Genomic DNA, 22,989 nt, shown 5'->3' with positions numbered 1-22,989 from the left:
TATTTAGCCTGTTGGATTTGTTTATACATTTTTTTCATAGAAAATGACTAAAATTTCAGTAGGAAAAATAAGAACAGAGATTTTAATAAATTGCTTTGTTCAAATGTAATCTTACAGGCAAAGTCCTCTAAGGTATTTAATAAAGTAGGCCAGAGAACTCTCCTTTGTGGATAAAACTCTGTTGCAAGTTCCAAGTTGTTGGTGAGATAGATCTATTACATTATTAGCTCTGGGGTAAGGTTTCCCAGTGCTGCTAAAATATGCTCAATTTAAATTCTATATTATATCACCCTGTCTGAATAATTTTATATCTATATTTTACTTTTAAATGCTTAGCTGACTCATGTATTTTAAAGAATTATGAACATCTTTTTTTTAAAAAAAAAGAATATACATCTTTATGTTACCTTTCTTTTTATTACATTTCACTACAATAAGAGGAGGATCAAGGCCAAGGTTAAAACCGGAGGTTGCACTATATTTACATTTTGTTCAATACCAGCACTTAAGAACAGAGGCCAAGCATTTAAAAATACGCTGAAGGGGATGAAGAGATTTAGAGGGGAATGCTTGGCTGTCTCAGAAACTACCAGGTGAGTCATAGCTCTGCCTCTGCAGTGAGCTCTGGGCAGGGGAATTGGTACAATTTAGCTCAGGGACCGGAGACAGCAAAACACACAGGCAAAGCAGGGCTGTATTTCGATTGTGTTAAGAAATCCTCCTCACTTTGAGCTGCAGTTACAGAGCCTCCCCGTACCTCTGCAGATCAATACAGGATGCTGACACCAGTGTGCAGATATCTTGGGCAGCACCAGGACCATTAAGGGTGGAAACGGTTAGTAGCTCAGGACACTGCCTCCAGGTTGTCCATATGCACCTCTTCTGTGCCAGAGGGTATGGACAACACAAACTGTTCTGTATGACCACGTTCCCATGCTCATGCAGACTACTTAATGCTAGTACATATTCTGAGAAACCAGGCAGTAAGCAATTCATGTTACTTGTCCACAAAAATGCAACAAAGGAAGGTACACTAAGCCATTGCGTCAAAGAGCCCTGAATCTAAGGCAATCCCATAAATTCATAGGAAATTTTTAAAAATGAAATCTTTTCCTTTGTTTTTCAATAAAGATGGATTTGACATTGATGGAACAGCATTTGTTCTGACAGAGAAAGCTTTCTTCCCTCAATACTTTCAATGTGAAGTATTCCCACAGAGACCATTTTACTCGGGTAAAACTTCAATCTGTGTAGAGTAAACTGAGTAAATCATGGTACTTCTCGTAAGAAAAGGCTATATATAAATTTAGCATTCTGGCCAAATCTGAGCTCAGATAAGAATAATGCTTCCTTACCCAAGCTAACTCTCACTCTCAAAGAATACACTTAATCTCTTGTTCTGTACTAAATTATCCCACATTAGTGCCCAAAGATGGCTACTCTTTTGCCTAAAAGAAACAAACAGAAGGCTAACAGGAAGACACATGTTCAGACTGGAGCAGGTAAAATGTCATCTGAAAACAAAACAAAACACCAAAACCAAACCAAACAAACCTAAACCCCCCCATTCAAATCTCAGCAGCTTGTTCTAAATCTCAGCAGCTTGTTAAACAGCTGCGTACATCCAGGCTCTTGACTCATGATAAATGTGAGTTCTTTCCGGTCTGTCACTGACCTTCAAGTCCAAAATGGCCCCTGATTTCTAAGTCTGTATCAAATGGAATAAAGGGCATCTTATACTTAAGAAAAAATGATACAATTTCTCTTTGTGTCTTACACTTCATATGTTACCACATAATATTTTTTCACTTCCTGGAGCTGCTAGTGGCTAATGCCAAATCTTTTCCATCTCCTTGTCTTTTTTCCCTTTGTTTCAAGGGGCTCATTCCCCACAGGCAATGCCAGTATTGAGTCAAAGTGTCATTCAAACCCACAAAGTCACACATTCTCAGCTGGGAGGTGGGTCTGACTATCTAATTACCTTTTGACACTTCTATCTCTCCTTTGGCACCTAGATACAATAAGTTGGGCATTTCAATATCTGCTCATTCTCAATTTAGACCTGTTTTGGAAATACAAAAGAACCTTAAGTGATCTGTCCACAGCATTGAAATACCAACCTTAGTGGATACTTTGAAAACTCAAAGGCTTTACAAGATGAATAGCAAACTGTGGATGACAGCTCCTGTGGAGCCATTATTGAATTGCAGCAGTGATGACTGCATTGCTTTGGATTTAGATAAAAGACTCCATACAAGACAAATGGTAGGAGGACATCAAACAAGACGGTGTCCATGCAGTGACAGAAGCAATCCGATTGAAGAAGCTGTTGATTTCCCCAAGGTAACTTACTATTTCTTCTTGAGTAATTTACATTAAGGAAGTCAAGATTGTATATTCATCTTCTATTTACACTTTTCTCTAAAAATACTACTTCTACTTGTCAAATGTAAGACTTGCATAAGCTATTTGCTGGAAAAGAAATACCAGTATCAGAACTTGTTAATTATTTTGCATCTGTGTTTTATTTAGCCACAATATCACTATGTCTAAAGGTTATAGACTGAGAGTTACAATCAATATTGATCAGATAAAAAGATTAGTCAGCAAATCGATAACATACATACCAACAGGAAGCACTGTGCACTCAAGACAACAGTGAATACAAAGGGTACAGATAAACATCATCACCTTTATTTAGATGAAAGCTGATTCTAGAGCACTTCCACTGTCTCATTAATAATGCACAAACCTTTTGGAGTCTTAGTTTGTTATACAAGCATAATGTAGATCTTGAATAAGTTTCAAGATCTGACTTGCTTGTACGTAAAATAGCTTTGTACAAAACCATCAGGTTTGGGGTTTACTAACAGCTATACAGGCTGCAGCATGGAAAGGATAAAGAATGTTTGTTTAGCTTCTCGCAGAAAGTCTTCATTAGTGTTTGAGTCTTCCTGTCATTCCCGCTCACTGTGCCTTACTGGTTTGTAACACAGAACAGTCCTGAATCACACAAACCAGCTAAAGAGAGAGAAACACCCTGTAAGCAACACGTAATGTGCTCCAGCTGGGAATGGGCATTCAGCCCACAGGGCTGGACTAGAACTTTTCCTAAGCGGAACTGCCTGAAATGCATATAAAGCTGTCAATGGGTCTTCAGTGCACACTGGTTCCCTCTTATATTTGCCCATTGTAATTGCTAGTAGAGACAAAGCATTATTCTCTTAGAGCACAAGTACAGGTGAACATTAGTGTTTAGTTTACTGTAGCTTCTTAAAGCTGTTTATTTGCATTTTGGGGATAAATATGTGCATTTTATACATGTGAAGATATTAAACATACACGTACACATAGATGTGCATAGAAGCATAGAAAATTTCTGGTAATTCAGATTTTTTCTATCTGTCTTTCTTGTATCCCATTTTGTATCACTTCACATCTTGCTAGGCTTGCCTTCTCATTTGGATCAGGTATAGTCGCCATCCTCATATTTTCTGCTCTTCCCCAAAGCGTCTCAGCACATTTTTCCCTCTGCCTCTCTTTATCTTATCTTCTTCTGACATTTTTTCCCCAAAATGTTTCTTATTAAACCTAGAGTAGGTTAAATTAAGATTTTAGAAAAGTAACCTTCAAAGAATATGTCCCTCTTTTTCTGACCCTTCCACTCCTCCCTCCCATACAAACCATCTGACAGACAGACCATGGTCAGCTATCACGAAGAATTTTACCTGAGATCCAAAATGACTCCTCTCCCTGATACAGCATTTGTCATTCTTGATGAAACTTTATTCTAAATTCCCAGGGATGTAGTTCCCTAAAATCATGCCCAGTTTCAAATGCTGTTAGATCAGAAGGAGCCTTTACCCTGTCATCCCCTCACAATGAGAAAAAGACTCCCAAATCTGAAGAGTTTTGGGAAAAAACATGAGCAGCTAACTTTTTGCATAATCAAGAAACAGATCCTCTCCACTCTACCTTTAAATGTTTGACTAATTTAACATGTACATGTGAGTCTCTGAACTCCTTGCAATGATCTTGGTCCCAGGAGGAAGTATCTGCATCTGCTCCTTTCCTTTCAGGATACTATGAGCAATATACTGGAGAATCTAAAAGCTAAGTTTCTTCTGAGCAGCTTCATTGAAAAGAACAGGTTTCAATAAGCTAAATTTAAAAATAACTTCAATGGTGTCTAATCTGTGATTCCTGCTTGGCACTGATAATTGGGACTTAAAAAAAAAAAAAAAGACAGAAAACTAACATGATTGATCTCAGTGAAAACAGTTTTGTTTTTTTCACTTTAAGCCAACCTCAGAATTCTACTTTGCATGATTACTTGCAGCATTTTTCCATCTTCATTTTTACTTTTCAGAATTGGCGAGTTTGTCCAAGACCCAAATAACTAGCAAGCGCAATTGCCATCCTAGGAATAAGATCCAAATGAAATTATTCTCACCTTCTCTTTTTCACCGAGGTCCTAAAGGGAGCAAGGCCACCTTTCTTATTACAGAGGCTTTTTTTTACTTTTAACTAGCTACTTCCTCTCACTGACACGGGCTGTACTTTGTCCCTGGTTGGGAGCGTGGAGCACTCAGCCCCTTCCTGGTTCCTCCTTTGGTGAGGCAGTTGGAGAATGAAGAACTGAACCACCTCCCTTTCTGAAAACGTAGCATTAGTACATATGGCTCCCCCAACTTCATCTGTGTTTATGGCTGCTCAGCATCTCAATAAAGCAGACCACAACAGCAACCTTCATGCCTTGCAGTAAAAACTAGAGACCTTCAGGCTCAAAATATTTCCTCCCCTGAAGGAAATTACACGTGCAGAACATTATCTGTGGAGAACTGCATGGTTTTCTTTAGCACCCATACATGTACTGGTCCTTGAACATGAGAGAATGTAAAGAGAATAAAAACAGGTACCCTCTGAGTCCTTTTTCAAATAGTCATTTGGAAAGCAGACATTTATTTTATTTATTTATTACTATAGAGGAATCCGCCTCTTGCTCTCCCCTTTTTTTTCCTTATGTTGTTGGCAAAATTACTTTTCCTCCTAAAGCAAATTTCTGACGTGGATTTTGTCTTTCAGATTCTTCCTTCCCACAGACTCTTACCTGATTAATTTGTTCTGACCCAAAGAACTGGACAGAAACTCCCTGATGGTGATAGGCTGCAATTCCTCTGCAGCTTTCTCTCTGGAGGAAAAAAAAAAAAAAAAGGTAAAAAACATTAAGACAAAACAAACCACCTCAAAGCCAGTGTCAAATGCAGGATCTCAAAAGTGTGTGTTGATTCCACGGTGCAAAGTCACTTTAAATCCCCTAGTCCCTTGTTTCCAGTCCCCAAGAGGAATCAAACCAAACACGGGAACAGCTTATGTTGTCAAGACCTGGAAGCTTGTTGTAAGAATAACTGGTTCTTGACATTTGAAATTACTCTGGTTCAAACATTTTTTGATCTCTCATATTAGCCCCGTGTCTTGAGAAATAAAAATATGGTAATCGAGAAGTACATAATTGGTTTCAGGGTATTCTGTGGTCACCCTCACTGGCTCTGGAGATAAAGGCACTTTGAAAGATTACGCATGGATATCTGGAATTTATTCTGCACAGTCTGTGAAATGACAGATCTTTTTTCTTAATTAGACTGCCTATCAGTCTAATACCTGTAGTTAACCATTGTGTCCTGAGGAATCTCTTCTGATACGTTTTATTGTTCCACCAGACATGCAGCAGCAAAAGGGCACATGGACGCTAAGCCATTTATGTCTGCAGACACAGACGCTACCTCGAATCCCCACGATGGCTGTTTTGCACCACCACGTCTCCACTGGCTCCGGGCTTGGAAGGGCAGAAGGGCAAGGAACGCCACACTTTCCCGAGCATGATGGGCTGGTAGGTACATTTTACGAGGTTTGCGGACAGAAATACCTGTGTGTTAACCATTCTGCGCAACTTTTAATTAGATGTTTTGGGGAGTGGAGCTTTGTGTCCGGGCCAGCCCTGTGCATCCCCGGAGCAAGGCAGGCAGCAGCCCCCACTCCTACCACCAGCCCACTGCCCCCTCTGCTGGGAACCCCCAGCAGCACCCTCGCTGCAGCCATGGATCATGTGCAGAGGGCTTTCCACAAGCTGGGTTTATTGAGCTGTATTATAGGAAAATACAGTGCAGACAGCCCCGCTGCAGGCAAAACAATCTGTCATTTTTAATTCTTTCTGTCACCTCATTAGGTATACAGCTAGAGTGACAGTAAAAAAATTAAAATAAAAAAAAAATATATATATAAAAAAAGAAGCACCGACAGCAAAACCCAGAACACAATGTTTCCACAACTCCTGCTCAGACTTTAACGTAAATATCAAGGCACCAAAAGATTCATTGACCGAACATATGTGACTTGGTGCTGTATATAACAAAGTGACATGCAGAATGGTCTCAATAGGCATATAAAGCAATTAAAATAACTGTGCTTCAAAGCATTGTACTATAACACAAAAGGTCATCTCTATAAAGATGAAAAAGATGACTGCATTTTTTTTGTACAAACAGACACAGAAATGCTCAGCTACCATTTCCATTCTCAAAAGGTAATCTTTAAAAATCTCTAAAACTATGCTATATCCTGTATCCTGCTTCCTCAGACCATGTCTTTTCATCAACCGTTAATATTTTAAGTCAATACAATAGGAAACTTTATCAAGGCCAACTATATGTCAGAAGACAATACGGTACTAAATATAAAATATTTACCCTGTGCATACACATGGTAGTGAAGGAAACCCTGGCTAACCTTTTGTGGAAATGAAAAGCCTATATTTTTCCAATGGAAACTGCAGAGGACTCTGATAATTTTTGCAGTAAACCTCTGAGTTTGTGATAATAATGTTTATGCACAGATGTAAAGAATGTGCTGACAGATTAAAAAGGAGTCAGCCAGTGTTTGCACAGTGTTCATTTTTATTTAAGAGGAGAAAAAAAAAATGAAGTACTACACCTGGCTATAAACAAACAGCTTTTACAGAAGTGGAAGTAGTTCAGTGTATTACAACTCCCTAAGCCCCCCCAATGAATTAATTCAAAAATTCAAGTTAGGGGTACATCAGAGAATGAAAAGCTTTTAGTTCTACTGCAATTAGAGAGTTCACTTTAAATCATTGTTGTACTAATAGTAAAAAATAGTCTTAGTCCAGACAGCAGTATTAAGAAGAGATGTGTTAAAAATTTGTTCATTTATTGCAGAGACAGTCCTCACTATGGAGATCCTTCTTCCTCATGGATTTAAGCTGTACTCACATTCCAACTCTACTTAGGACACTGTAATGCCCCCAGGGGTGTCTTGAACGATAGTGAAGGTACAAATGTAGCATATGGCAGTAGGTATCTGCTGTTTCTTAATATGCAGTTAAGGTATTTTAAAGCTAATTGATGTGCTGAAACCTTGTATTTTAACATGCCGTAGCATGGGAAGAGATTACAGGTAATGTCATTTGCTCTGCAACTGATCAAAGAGACTGCCCTGATCAATATCTGCAGGAGTACACAGTAGCTACAGTTACAGGAAAAATACTGATTCAGGTAGAAAAAAATAAAACACAAGGAGAAAAGGAGAAGCAGTGAAATATTCATTTGGAAGAAACATTAATTTGGAAAGCTGAATCATGCAGAAACCTGCAACTTCTCAACAGACTCCACAACTGCAATGGGTAAACTCAAGCCATGCCTCCCTTTTTTGAAGTATTTGCCTTTCAAGCTGATTAGAGCAGGGGCAGAGAGATCACATGTTCCTTGCTCCTTTTGAAATGTGACTCGGAAAACTCCATGTAATCGGGAGATATTTATGATTTCCATTGACTTCCAATTTTCTTGGTTCATCTGCTCCCTTTCAGAACATTTGATGCTAGTCTGTTCTAAACTGTATGTTGAATTTGCTTTAATCAGGTGTCTTTGTAACAGATATCAGGTCATTTACCGTTTGATTTTTTCTGTGAAAATACAGGTTTTCTTTGTTTCAAAAGTGTCCTTTGAAGAAGTCCATCATATTTTCAGCTTATTAAAAAAAAAAAAAAAAAAAAAAAAAAAAGGTAGTGAAGGGGACCAGGAAGAGAAGCAGGGAGCAATCCAGTAAATCTGTTCCTTCTCTGCAGCAACAGGGAGGAATTGCGCACAGTTGTGAGTGGGGGCCTTTGTACCCATCATTGCCCCACCAGGTTCCTTTCTCCTATGATCTGGGCTCAGTCAGTGAGGCCAATTAGCATAAGCAGAGCTTTGTATTAAAGTAGAGAATTAAGTGCTAGCTCAACCAAATGCTCTTCCTAATTTTACACCTCCTCTCTCTGGAGCCTACTCACACCTTTGCTGCCCTAGGAATCTCAAGTCCCCTTTCCCCTGTGCTGTATCTGTTCCTGGGTTTAGAGACCCAGACCAACCTTAATGTCACCTTACTTCCACCCCCAAATTGCAGCTCCTTATACAACCCCCACCTCTCTGCTGGCCGTTGCACCCACCCGAAATAACCCCCTCTCCAGCTCTCTCCATTAAACCGAAAGTCTCGCTTCTTGCAAGGATATTCTAAGTGCCACATTTAGTGAAAAGCCACTTAATTTAGTCTCTGTGGTGAGAAGCAGTCTCACACAGTCAGTGGCTATAGGCTTGGCTCAGGTAGGCTGAATTTCCCCTTGGAAGAACAGGTCTATCTCCATTGCCTGCCGAAGCAGCCCAGGGCAAATATGCTCCTTAGCTCCTAGCCCAGCAAGCCTCCATGAAGTGAATAAAGTCTCTGCTTATTTAGCTTTAAATTTAGCTTAATATTGTATATTAAACTAGAAAAGTTAGCTGCTATGCTTGGCAGTGAGAACTTCTCTGGAAAGTCTCTGTCAAATAAAAATATAGTCACCTCTAATAGACATATGTTGGCATTTTAGAGGAAGCCCTCATATATTCTAGATTCAACGATAGTAGTATTAAAAAACAAGCCATAAACCATCTTGAAAATCTATTGTTCCTAATATACATTTTTAAGATTAATATCTCCTTACTTGCATACTGAAGGGTGCTCTTAAGATGGTACTGTTTGGGACATGGAAAGAATAAATTTTGTAATGCCAACAGAAAAGGTGCTGAGGTAGCTGGTAATTGACAGAGTTAATGAAGTATGTTAAGCAGGTACAATATAGATGAAGTTGTCCCCTGCAGGGTGATTGGCCACTGGGGAAATAATGTGACAGTTGTCTTTGTGTTAAAATAATGTGGTATTCCTTCTGTGCCAGATCCTATCTGCAATGAGAGCTGAAAGAGGTCTTGCAAGGATACCTAGGTCTTCCTACAGCAAATACTGTGCTTGAAGCTGGCAGGTGAAGGACAAGATAAAGAGAGGGTAAGGACTGTAATGGCTATCTGTAAAGCAGTTAGGCTATTTCCTACAACCCACACATGAATTATCCACTATTGAAAAGTAATAATTTGACACTGTTTTCTATAATCCACTCTCAAACACTACAATACACTGTGGTGCTGCCTGGGGATGAATGGGAGCAGAATTTGGCCTGCCAATTTTTCTGGAAGTTGTTTATTTTTAGATATTGTTTTAATAATTAAGTAACTAGTTCCCAAGCAGTACAATGGATTTAGACAGAAAAGAATGTTTTTGAGAGTAATATAGGTTTTGTATTATTATCGCAGCCTATTGTATGTGAATATTACCATTGAAACAGCAGGGAAAATATTTAATAGGAATAGAGCCCAACCCCTCAATTATACCAATCTGTGTGGTCAGCACTGGCTCCAACAGAGGCATGGAAAATGTGGAGTAATGAAAAATCATGGATAGCATCAGTTTGGTGTCTATATAGTCTACTGTGCTATCCCAGCATTGTTCTTATTAAAAACACCTCAGAAGCCTTCCTTGACCACCAGATCTCAAATATATCCTGCAGCTTTCTTGACTCTTTCAGGTGCTGACAGTATTTCCATGTCATGGAGACAAGAATATTATAAATTTTTTTCAATTATTGAAGTTGTGGCTGTTGACACTTTCTTGGTTGATATATATCCAACTCATTATGAAAGTGAGTTAGTTATTGGACCTTTGAGCTTTTCAATGTGGTTTTATTCTCATTAACCTCTGATAAACTCAAGACAAAAAAAGAAAAAAAAGGAGGGGGGAGGAAAAATAAAAAGCTTTATCAACAAATATCCTTTGAAAGAAATATCCTTTGAAAGATGTCCTTCAAATAGAGGCACCAAAAAAGATTAACCAAGAGCTCTTCTCAGAGTTCATAAAGGTAGTCATATTTAAAGAGAGAAATGATTCTTAGAAAACATCTGAGAACATAAACTAAGAAAATGTTTCTAAGCTTCACATAGCAAACATTTTAATTTTCAAAATATAGTAAATGGGAAAGATTAAATGGACACACTTGTTCATTGGAGGATTTAGGCTTATAATAATCATCATCTCTTACCCAATCTTTCTTACAGCTGTAAGATTTGTATGGTCATTTGTTATTATGTTGTCAAGAACAACAACCTGAATGTGAAAATATTTTCAACAGAGCTTCTTACTATAGGAATTTGAAAATCACTCCCTTAAAATTTATTATGGACCACGGTTTAAAACATATTTGTGCCCAAACAGTCTCAGGTGATGCCATTAAGACAGCATAAAATGCCACAAAATACCAGGAGATCAGACCAAGTAGCAATTATCTAAAGCATTTTTCTGGTATCTACCCAGATTTGCCTTTTGGGAGTGCTAACTCAGTAAATAATCACCACATATAGACAAAGCATTGGCTACAACTCTCAAAAGAAACTAAAATCGTCTTCAAAGTGTTTTTCTTTGTTTGACAAAATACTCTTTGGGGATGTACTAATGGACAAAGCTAAAGATCCATAGAAAAGGAACTTGATCCATTTGAAAGAGAATAGAAGGCTGAAGGAAGTAAATGTAAAAATATGCTGGTACTCACTCAAAAAGTGCTGACTTCCTCCTGCAGGTCATCTCACCGGCCCACCATGTACCACGAAACAGTGTAATTAAAAAGTGCTGACGCTCTTTGCTAGCAAGACTTTTCTCTTTTCAATCCTTGTTTTGGACTAACCAAGAAGACAGAAGATGTTATATGTGGAGTTTGTGTCTAACAGACTGCCTTAAAAATAAAAAGTACCATAAAACCTCACAAAATGAGATCATCCAGAGCACTCCCAATCTATTAGGATTAATTAATAAACTCTGAAATTTTGTATCACAAGGCTTTGTACAAACATACACATGATACCACTGTAATTAAATACTACAATTGACGCAATTGCAAATTGCATGTGCATGAATGAGATACCCAGAAGCTCAGACTGACAGTGTATACTATACAATGTAATCCATAAAATTTTCCAGTATAATGAGCATTTTACAAAGTCTAGCTAGAAAGAGATTAGTCACCTCTCCCTCCCTTTCATCTTCTTGCTAAATATACTAACTTCGCTAAAGCTCTATGCAAGTATTTGAAGGGCAGCAAGTCTGGGCCAGTCATGAGGATTTAATTGAGCATACAGGGGGATTGTGCTATGTGCAACATCTCAGTTAACTTCTTTGTTAAATAGGTAATGGTACTTGACTGTGGAGTTGCGCAGAAACCTGTTTGTTAAATGGATATTGCTACTTATTTAAAGAATACTCTCTAATGTCAGGGTAAATAATGAGGACTCCAAAGTGTGCAGAAATCTAAACAATGTAATAGGAGAGGTTAGAAAGCAAAAGACTGCCCTTCCTCCCGGTTCAGATGCTTTCATCTATTTTTCAGTATTTGAATGAGATGACTAGTTTTCTCAGATTTGAAGCACTGCTGGCCATAGATGAGCAGAGAAGGAGCTAACCACATTCAGATGAAAATCTGCAACTGTGATATCCTATGAAATCTGGGAAAGGTTGGCCTTGGTTTGAGATTTGTTTGGTTTGTGGGTTTGGGGTGCACTTTTGTTTTCCCTTATTCTCTTTCTCCAGTTAATAGCCTTTCAGATCTCTGCTGATCCAAGAACAGAGCTGAGATATGAAATACATTTCTCAAAAGAATCATCAGCTTCATGCTCCTCCAAAAAAGGTACATTTTTGTTGGTTCTTCCATTCCAAAAGTTTCCCTTACATCAGTAGCTTCCTTAACAACAGGAATAACTGAGCTTGAAAGGGTTTTGCTCTGAAATGTCAATGTTGTTTACTTCCTGTGCTCTTCATTTCAGCTTTTTGGCCTGAATTTTCAGATCTTGGTCTGTAAGAATCATAAATAATGGCGAATGGATACACAGAAAATGAAACAGTATGGTCCATCTACTTAGTTTTCAAGGAACTTTGAGTCTATAGCTCCCCAGTTGTCAGTTCCAAGCTTTTGTCCAATCCATTTTTTATTTTTAAAGGAAGCTAGATTAAGAAAAAAAAAATCACTGCATTATCTGTTTTTCCCCAAAGTTTGAAGAGAGTATGTTCTGATCTGAAGTTCTGCTTAGGAACATGTCTAATTTTAATTAAAGCAAAATATTACAGGACGTAAAGGCTGCATATTTCAGTCTGATTCTCCCTTGGTACAGACTATCTTATAAACACAGTGGCATCTCTCTGAAAGTGAGACAGACTCTCTCACCGTTTGCAAGATTCATAAAATCCTGCCCATATGTCATGTGGCTGCCACCTTACCTCCTTACCTTCTCATGGGACAGAAAGTCCTGGCAACCATTTCAGAACTTGAAAGAGTGTTTTTTCAAGAAATTGTATCAAACAAACACAAAGCTTTACATTGTTTGAAGCATCCTCTAAGATTCTTCTTAAAGGGTAAATCTTAGTGCTTAGCTCAAGTTTCTCAACTGGATACTAGGAAACTAAGTGGAAGAAAAGGAAGAAGCATTTTCTTTTTAGATTGTAAGAAAGATATTGCTCCTGCTTAAGAAATGCCATTGGTTTAGTGGCTTCTGCTCACTCTGTTCATGTGAAAAAGATTAGGGAACAGTTTTGCAAAGTTAATGGGACATTTGCAGAAGTTTCTTCATCCCGAACTGGAAAATGCTTTTGCAGAAGATGTAGGCTGCTTTTTGAAAGGCCTCTTCCAACAGATGATACACTTGCAGGAGGTCTGCATCCCATAATGTGATTCTGCAAGCAAGGGTGGCACTTGGTACTGCACAGATTTCCTGCACGCAGGGCCAAGAGCTCCCTTACATCTGGTTGCAGGACGCACAGGTACAGTTTAGCTGCTATTTTTGCAATGTTCTGACATACTTGCCTGCATGGGTTATGTTCATCTTTTACATTTCTGCATATGCAATCAACACAAGGGGAGTGGAAAAATGAAATTTCTCTGTCACATGGAAACGGAAGCAAGTATTGCAAACACAATGCATTTCAATAAGCCATAATTACACATACAAGTTCATCAACTAAACTTGGGCATGCAATTAGTAGGCTAATTATGCTGTAATTATGCTGAATACCAAAACAGATGACCATGTGTCAGCCTCCACTCCACCCAGTTTTCTTTGTGCTGTAGCTCCCACACACAGTGGTGTCTCTGCTCTTGAGTATCTCCTGCTGAAAATATGAAAGTAACAGATGGGTAAATGCCATTGGTTTCTTGGTTAAGCCACCAATTCTTCCAAATCTATATTTACAATCAGCTTGCTATTATCATAGCTGTGACTGAGTCCCTGTTGTGATGTGTTATCTCAGTACATAGTCAGAGACAATCCCTAGTCCAAAAGCTTATGGTCAAAGAAGACAAGCTTCAGAAAAGTGCTGTTGTCCTTGTTCTGCATACAAGGACCTGAGCTATGGGTAGATGAGAGGTGAGCTGATTTCCATGGATATGGAGGTGCTCAATTCTCTCTTACACTGGTGGACTTTGCAATAACAGCCACTAAAGACAGCTTTCACCAAACTTGAGATACTTGGATGAAATGGCCGCACTGGCTGTAAGCTCCCAGAATAATCGATGTACCGAGAGTCACCTCCACCAGGGGATTACCAGAGAGCTCAACTGTGCAAACGGGTGCTTTGGTTACCTTCCTGATATCAGCTGGGAGGTCAGGTCTAAATTAATCCTCTAAGTACTTCACCCAAGATCAGATGAATAGTTTGTAGCAGAGAGAAGGAATCAACCCACACCCTTATTTTTCTTCACTTTTATCAAATTAGCTCTTTGTGTTATATGGCTTCTTTATGTGAGTTTGCCTGCAGTCTTCTAAATGTACTGATAACATCAGCAGTGTCTAAATATCAGTATTTTGATTACTGTTAATATGCATACGTTTCAATAAAATGAATTTAGCTAAGAATAAAAACACCTTTTATACAAGACATAGCAATTTTTAGCAAGATATTGATTTAATGTACTTAGTTCAGTGAAAAATCTGTTGGTTTAAGCTATCTGCTATTAGTTTCAATTAAAATATATTGATCTGAGTAAATGTTGGTTAGATTAAGTGTTGACTGACTGTGAAAAAATATTTGCTTAAGCAAAAATTGTATGACTATTTAGCTATCAATAAATTTCTTTAAACATAAATGAAAATATCCTTTCTTATGTTAAAAAAGCTGATTACAGTAATATTGGGACTAGCATGTATATTAATTCAAATAAAATTGTTTTTGAAACAGTAAGCATTCAGGCAGGAATACTGCAACTTGGAAACACTGGAAATTCAAGCCCTCTGTGAGTGAAACCAGGCTTTCCCATGGAAAAGCTTTCTTCTTTAACCACAAAGCTAAGATTACCTGGTATCCTCTGAAATGAATTCTTTTGAATAATAAAATAATCTGGGTAGCCTTAGATAGTAGGACAACATAGATGCAGGCGAGGACATGCAGCTATTTTAAAGTACCATGTGTGCGTTATTCATGGGATTAATTTTAATTCAAAACATCAAATATATATAGAGAGAGAAATAAAAAGCATGCAAGCAATAAGGTTGATACACCAGTCCTTTATTAGTTCTGTAAAGTTCCTGGGACTCTGAACTGCAAGCAGCAGTGTACCCTCACCTTGTGATAAATGATGGGCTTGTCTGCCTGACTCTGTCCTCACCCACCTGCATTTGCACCCAGATGATAAGTCCCCACAGGGCCAGCCAGAGAGCAGCCTGAATCTGTCCCACGGGGGTTTGCGTACAGTCACGTACCAGTTCAGCTGTAGGGTTCAGAGTTAAAAGCTCAGGAGATCTGGATTGGTAGTTGAACATCTATTCTTCAAAGACATATGTGCTGTCCATTTACACTGTTCACACGAGGGCTGATTATTTTAGTCACGTGTTGTTTATTTTAATCTCATGTATTCAGAAAAAAAAAAAAAAAGGTACTGCCCAGTCTCCTTCTTTTTCTGTGTGTGGATGTGTACAGAGAAAAAAATCTTGCATTCATAGGTTTTTGTACCTGCTACCTGTCCTGTGTTACAAGGCCACACTTTGTCTGGTATAATTGCATTGACTGTGACAGTGCACCTGTATATATACTCCATATACTCCACAACAATTATACTTTCTATAGAGAGATGTTGAATTCTGAATTAAAGAAGGAACAAGTAATGACTGAAGTTACAAACTAGTTCCCTAAACATGAAAAATTACTAACCCCAACCTTTTAAATTCTTGAAGGGGTATTTAAAGATAAACATACAGACAGACAGACAGATAGATAGATAGACAGATAAATCATGGGTGCTTTCTTTTCTACAGTTTCTGTAGAAAATACTACTCTCACATCATTGCTTTCCAGAATTACCTCTAGAACTGTTAAGGTTAGAAATATATTCAATTATGTAGGTAAAGCTGAGATTTTCATGTTTCCAAGGTCTGTGACTTTTATAAAAAGGCACCGAATATTGAAACCTCATGATCATGTTGTGAATACTGAAGTATCCATCTATCCTGTTAATGACCTGGGCAGAAATGAAATTTTCACATCCACCAGCAGCTTATTTCCAGCAGAGAAGAAATAGATGAAGGGGCAAGATGTTGTTGGGTCTTTTTTCATATGATCCTAGGTGCAGAGAATGTGCAAAGTCCTTTCTCTGAACACAGCAGATTTTAGGCAACCATGGGTAATTTATTTAAACATGGCTCTACTTTCAGACAGGACCTTATCGAGCAGCTCTGTTCTTTTACCCATTGCCTGTTTCAAGCTGCCACTGGGTCTATCACTTATATGTACGTAGTCCTTGGTTTTGCTATTTCATTTGCTTACAACAGAAAAATACAATTACTGTTCTCCTTCCTCCACTCTTTTCTATTCCTAATTAGACATGTGAAAAAAACCTCTTTTGCTCCATGGGTCACAGTTGTGTTTCGGGCAAAGCTTCCTATGGTTTCAGCTGGCTGTTTCTATGAAGATGGGGGTTTACATTTCTTCTAAATGAAAAACTCCTACTTACTGCCTCCTACAGTAACAAGAGTTATACCCTGTAACTGTGCCCCTGCATAGCATAAATAGAAGTTCATACCTGAAAATGTGATGTGAATGAACTTTCACACTGGGATAGACCTCTCAGACTACATGTCACATACCAATTATAACAGCCATTATCACCCAAAAGGAAAAACTATGCAAGTGTAAAAATGAGAGATGAAATCCAGGTGCATTCCTACATAGGAATGTATGGATCAGTGAGCAAGTCTTGGGGCAAGACAGGGCACGAAAATTAGCCACAGCTCTGAGCAGGCAGCATCATATATAGTACTTGATTATCAACAGTTAAGCAAAAGTAAGCTAGGGGCTTCATAAGCAAAGAAAAGCACATATAAAAATCTTATCCCAGGCACCGTACAATCTAATACTTTTCCTAGGGCTGGGACATTGACACAACTCTCTGTTGATCTTCAGCTCTGACTTGGAGGCATCGGCACAGGCTGGAAAAGAAAAGGAGGAATCAATTCTCTTTGTTGATGTTCATGTTTGCTTCTATTTATTAATGTTCTTACATATTGCCAGTCTTGCTAAACTAGCAGAGGGATTTACAGTACCAGAACAAATCTCTGCTGGCTTTTTAACCCAAGAATGTTAAGAGATTGCTTCTTTCCCATCCAAAGTATGTAGTTACACAGAGTGAGTTAACACTGCGAAAACAGAAATCTATCTACCAAGCAGGCATTTCTGATTTAAAATACACAGGGACCTTTCTCCCACCACCCCCCCATTCACCTCAGTGAGAATTTCTGACTGAATAATTAAAGACAAAGTTATCTTCAGATGTTGAAGAATTAAGTCTGCTTTTGAAGCAATGAGATAATGGGTACCCGAGAACTCGGACAACAAAGCTCCTTACAGCATGATCCCAGTCACTTAGGGGGTAAGCCTCAGAGACACAGAAGATCCCTTAACCTAAGCCAACCCCAGTAACAAAAATCCCAGCAAAACACAGATGACAAGGCAGAATACAGAAAAGCAAGAATACTTACATTATAGGATTTACTTTAATCCGTATCATAAAACTAGGTCAGATGACTATCTAAGCAGGTAAGGATTAAATGAAGAACAATAAGTGCAACAAATAAGAAAGAAAGGAATCAGTAAAAGATAAGGCAAAAGAGCAAGGGAAACAAAATGTTGTACTAGGCCTAAGCAGCAAAATATGTGCACAGAGTTGCTGGAAGTTTAATATGCAGTACCACGTATGACTCAAGGAAAGGATCCAGGAAAGAGATATTTATAATGTGACAAATTTTATATGTATATGTTTTTAATGTTCACAGTAATAATACTTTGATGACATCTATACTAGTTCCAGACTAAGAATGCCATATTCCTTGACACTACTCCAAGTATTTAATGGATTGTGTTTTGTCCAGCTAGCTTAGATGATGTACAGTAGATAATGTCACTCTTGCTGAGCCAAGGTTAAGGCACAGGAGTCCTGCAAGGTAACTGTGGGATCATGAAAGATACATATTTTACCAGAAAGTCAGACTTTAGTAATTTGCATGCATTCTTCTATTTTCCCTAAAATTTCAAATCCCAGTAAAGTTTTTCCACAGATGAAGAGTCCAGAGGGTGGGCAAACATTAATGAGAAAGGAGAAAAGTTATTTACAGTGAAGCTGAACTTAGTCAGATAAGTGACTATTCTAATAAATGTTTGAATTTTCTCTCCAACTTTCTGGAGAGAGATTCAGGCTTAAGAAATAAAATGTCTAAATTAAGAAGCTTAATAATTTCTGCATTTAAGCTGACTCAGTGGCTTGTGGGAGCACTTAAGGTTTATGCTAGAAATTCCCTTACATCCCAGGGATCAGGACTGGAAGCTGATAACTTGAGGCGTGGGAGAAGCATGTCTCACTCCACTGGCTCTGCCTTCAGAGAACATTAGTAGTTGGCAGGAGGATGAGTCTAGCTCTCTTTCAAAAACATAAAAGAAGCAAAGACAGATAGCTACAGTATACTGCCACACTCCCCTAAGTGCAGGAACTCATTTCTATTGCTTCAGAGGCCTTTTTCAAATTCCTTCACCATGGTAGACTCATTGTCAGGCAAAAGAAAAGGAAGCAACCTCTGTCTTAATTAGTATCAAGCATGGAATAACAACATAGTGGTGTTAGAGTCACCCTTGTTGAGAAGTGTGAAAGTCCTGGAGGCTTGCTAGAGGGGATATGAGCATAGATTGGGTCTTCCTGGCCTTCTCTGCTCACTCCCACCAACCAGGTGGAAGTAGGCACTAATTGCTTTGAGGCAGCCCCACTGATTGAAGCAAAAAAGTGGGATCATGCTGTTGCTGTGCAAACCTCAGCCCCAACCTAGGAACCAGCCCTATTGAGAAGACCTTTTCTGAGGGCAAAGTTCGGCCATTCTGTGATGATATCTTAGCATGATTCCTTTTCATCTACATAAGATAACATTGACTTGTATTATTCTTGTCATTCATTATAGCCCCTAAATCCTTTCTAAAAAGGAAAACAAACAAGAATAATCCCACAACAGTGTGGGATGGAAATTTAGACTGTGTTCTCAACTATGAAAAAAAACAAGTGAGAAATGAAAACTGAAATTGAGTTTTGAATTTGTATCTGTGGCAATGGCAAGGCTCTAATGGGCAGAGGCTGCCAGAGAGTGGCACTGTCCTATGTATTCCACAGAAGTAGGGGCATCATCGCAGGTATTGAGCAAACCAGACCCAAAAAGCATCCAGGCTGTTCCCAGTTTAGGGCAAAGGTTTGAAATACTAGGGCGAACCACAGGCATGCAAAAAAGGAAGGACAGATATTATGTTTCCTATTGTCTCCAATCCTCTTCTGTCTTTTCAGACTGCAAGCGCTTCAGGGCGTGACTGTAAATATGTACTTTTCAAGACAAAAAGAGCAGAGGCAGGCAAAAATTGTAGTGTGGGTGAAAAGAGTTTATCAAATGGTTGAACAAATACAATTATGAATGTATTTTTATCTTCAGATTACTCATGAAATGTCTGGAAAGGGGCTGTGAACATTGTTTCAGGGTTTTTGTAAGCAAAACTTACTTTAAGAGTTGGGGGGATGTCTCAAGAGGAAGAGAGGAAAAGGAGAGGCAAGAGGAGAATGGCAGCAGCCCAAGGGTTAAGGCAGCTGCAAAAAATAAGCCAGGAAAATGGTAACAAAGCAAACATCTACTCAGCAGAGTGTTCAATGCTAAAGATCCAGTTATGGCATGTAGCTGATAATATCGCTGAGGTCAAGAGGCTGCAAACCCTTTTATGATGGTTATCTCTGTCTCTCAGCTTCCCATATTTTGACTTTACGCTCCATTTTTCCTTCACTGGCCCTCATGCTAAGTGCCTAGTTGATGGCTGTTCTGCTCAGCCTTTAAGAAAGAAGGGTAAGCCCCAGCCAGCATTTCTGTGGTTTCTGTTTCCTGTGTCAGCAAATAACTCTGAGTAACAAACGCATTCAGGAAAATCAAAGTCTGTTCATGGACAATTTGCAAACATAAGAAGATTCAAAAATTCAATGAACTACTGACTTGTTATGAATTATTAGCTCTACCTCTTCTGTTTGCAGCTCAGCAACTGTGGGCGGCCAGTCAAGCCAACACACACCCCTAAAAATATGAGACGAATCACTGCTGACCTTGTTCTTCCTGTGACCTTATAGCACTGGCTTGCAGAAAGAATATGAGTATACAGATATCTTGGCACAACTTCAAGAGCGGTTCAGTAAGTAGTTCACAACTGCTGACCATCTGGCTGTTAGATCTAAGAGGGATCTATTAATGTTAGAGCTAGAACATTGCCAAGCTGCAACAGAAACTGCATGACAGAAGTGCATACAGGCCCTCATAGACACTCACAGAAATCATTGCAATTGTTTTATCCACCTATTGGCTCAAATAATGTGACATTGTTTCACATCCAGAGTCACTATCCAGGAAGGAGCTCCATCGTTTGATAGTACAATGACAGGCAGCTCCAAATAGCTTCAAATCTGAGTTTGCTTCTCCGTGATATACTGGAAAAGATAAATTTTTGTGCATCCCCTTGGTCCTTCCTGCCCTTTATGATGATCAAAAGTAATGGAGTAGATAGACATAGCTGCTGTTAATACAGAGCCAAGCCTCAGTTAGAAGCAACATAAATTAAGTGGGGCTCTGCATTGTAGTATGGTTACATTGCTATTTCTCAGCTTAAAGCCTCATGGAATAAGTTTGCATCATCCAGCATTGACAGAATACACAACAAGCAAAGACCAAAGAGCAGGGAGGGGGAGATACATGAATGTATACAGTTTATGGGTCAATTGATGCAGTATAATGGGGACTGATATACAAAATCTATACTTTAATGTCTCTCCACACTTTTAATTCATTGGTGTCACAGAATAAATTATCCTAAGGGATCTGGCAGCATTATCTTGCATGTCAGTTTATGAAGGTCTTTTCATTCAGTGGGAGCAACAAGAAATAAAAGCTATGAGAACAATTAAAAAAAAAAAAAAGATTCCGTGGAAATTGTTACCAACTTGACAAAACACTAAGTCATTTTGGAAGCAATAAAATGTGATAATAAATTCTGCATTTACCCCAGATAATATTTGAAAACTGTCTAAACACCCATGTATTCTCTTACAGATTCATTTAAAAGTATTTAGAATGTGTATCGGTTCTCAGACCCAAGATTAAAATGCATTTTCTAAACATTTTCTCGTTTTTTCCCACTGGGCTGATTGGTCTAACTTAATGCATTGCCTCAAAGTATTTTTCCCTCTTATGTATGCTTCCAGTGATCAGATTTAGGGAGTTGATCTGAACTGAACCCAGTATAAAAATCTTTTGAGTTTTGCCCATCGCCACTTACAATGCCGTTTTGAAAAGTAACCTCAAGGCTATTTAATTAATCGTTCATTCTTTTAGTCTCCCAACCCTGGTAGATTAATACCTACACTGCCCACAGATCAATGAGTTTTGGAGTCTCCTACAGATTAGCACATCTGCAGTTTAAAGCCATTTTACCTTAGAAGGAAAGAAAGACTGAAAGAAAGAAAGAACAAACATATTCCCACGAGGAACCGTTCAGTGATCAATTCATAAGCAAAGGAAAACATGCTATTCTCAGCAAGGAAACGATGTATTTTTGTCTGCTACAGTGATTAATAACATGCTATACCAAGAGCCAATTTAAAGGGCTCCATCAATCCATTTAAGCCAAAAGCTGGTTGACTTAGAATTCTTAAAATATTATGAGAATTGCCTCAAACTTTTTTTATGTTTTTGTTTTTTGTTTTGTTTCGGTGGGGGTTTTTTAGTTTATATTAAAAACCGGAAGCTGTACATTTGCCGTGAACAATTTCTACCAAAAAAAAATGAATATCATTGTTAGGAGCAACCAGAAATGTCAGTAGAAGTTTAGCAGTACAGCATTCTGAATAAAAGCCTGGGACTCTAGAGAAACCACCTTCAAAATTTCCAAACAGCAGGGTACGTGGGAACCACAAACTATCATGCTGCTGTCTTTTTATGCATACAACAATTCAGGAAAGGAAGGATATTTCTCTCAATCCAAACTGCAAAATCCCAGGTGAGGTTCTCCCTGTCTTATGACTTCAAGGGCCACAAATACAGACAAAAAGCAAAGTTTTGTCTGCCTGTTTCTATCTAATAGAGTCAGTAATATTTTTCTAGAACTGATAAGGTTGATGTCTAAAAGCATTTGGGAACTGAGAGGTTAGATCTGAGGTTACAGTTAGTAGAATCAATCCTCAGCCTTGAACCTTCTCCACATCAGCTGGAGATGAAGGTTTTACTGGTCTTCTTGGGCCATGACTCTGAAAAGGACCAAATCCTTGCACGTGGTGTTTAGTCAGTAGCCCAAAGAGTGCTTATCTTCAAGGATCAGACCCTTGAGCTCTCCTCCAGCAAAGCACACTCAGCTACTCAGATGGTGAGTAATCCTGATGATGTTGGTAGGACTACTCAGATACACAAAGTCACACTGGAATTTTAGAGGGCAGGGGACCTTCTGAATAAATAGACTCTTAAATCCGCAAAGCACAAGAAGGCTGAAATAATAAATTTTTAAAAATCATCAAAATCTTCAGTCAAAATAGATAAAAATCTCATTTTTCTTATCTAGTGAAAAGTACATTTTATTGAAGACAAAAACTGAATTATTAATATACAGCCAATAGCCAAACATAAGATAGAGTGTATGCTAATTTCAGAGTTCAAACAGGCATTTATGATCCTAAATTTAGCCTGCTATAAAAAAATACCTTGGCCAAGCTGTTTAAAAACACATCAAACCCATTAAGAGTGAAGCACAAAATGCTAGGGCAGTGTCTTTAGTCCCAGACAACCAGGCAGCAAAAGGTCTAGCAAGAATTACCTTCACTTGTTCCGTTACATAGATAGTATGCGATAGAAGGTTAGTTGCCAATCCCACCAGATGCAATTAAAAAAAAAAGGCAAAAAGCTAACCAGCAAAATTAGTAGGGCTAATATAAAATCCTTGATGTAATATGGAATGGATTAATAATAACACAAATTGTTAGGGCCCCAAAACTGGAGG

General features: G+C 38.5%; 1 protein-coding gene across 3 annotated transcripts in view; it reads right to left on the bottom strand.

Moving 5' to 3' along the window:
• The window catches only part of LOC309439178 (uncharacterized protein), an 85,571-nt gene that overhangs the window by 15,406 nt on the left and 47,176 nt on the right, over nt 1-22,989 (bottom strand). Inside the window, exons 3-6 of one of the 3 annotated variants that reach the window (XM_082051372.1) lie at nt 16,793-16,874; nt 13,470-13,566; nt 5,111-5,191; nt 2,550-3,591 (exon numbers count right to left, since the gene is read on the bottom strand). In XM_082051372.1, coding sequence (XP_081907498.1) covers nt 3,586-3,591; nt 5,111-5,191; nt 13,470-13,566; nt 16,793-16,874 — 266 coding nt within the window. In that variant the 3' untranslated portion in view covers nt 2,550-3,585. Of the gene's footprint in view, nt 1-2,549; nt 3,592-5,110; nt 5,192-13,469; nt 13,567-16,792; nt 16,875-22,989 lie in introns of those variants that run through there. The other 2 variants (XM_082051370.1, XM_082051371.1) reach the window with 2 other exon arrangements.

Source organism: Streptopelia decaocto, assembly GCF_964273445.1.
Source record: "Streptopelia decaocto genome assembly, chromosome: 4".
NCBI classification, from domain to species: Eukaryota; Metazoa; Chordata; class Aves; order Columbiformes; family Columbidae; genus Streptopelia; species Streptopelia decaocto.
This window is presented reverse-complemented; position numbering and strand designations above follow the sequence as displayed.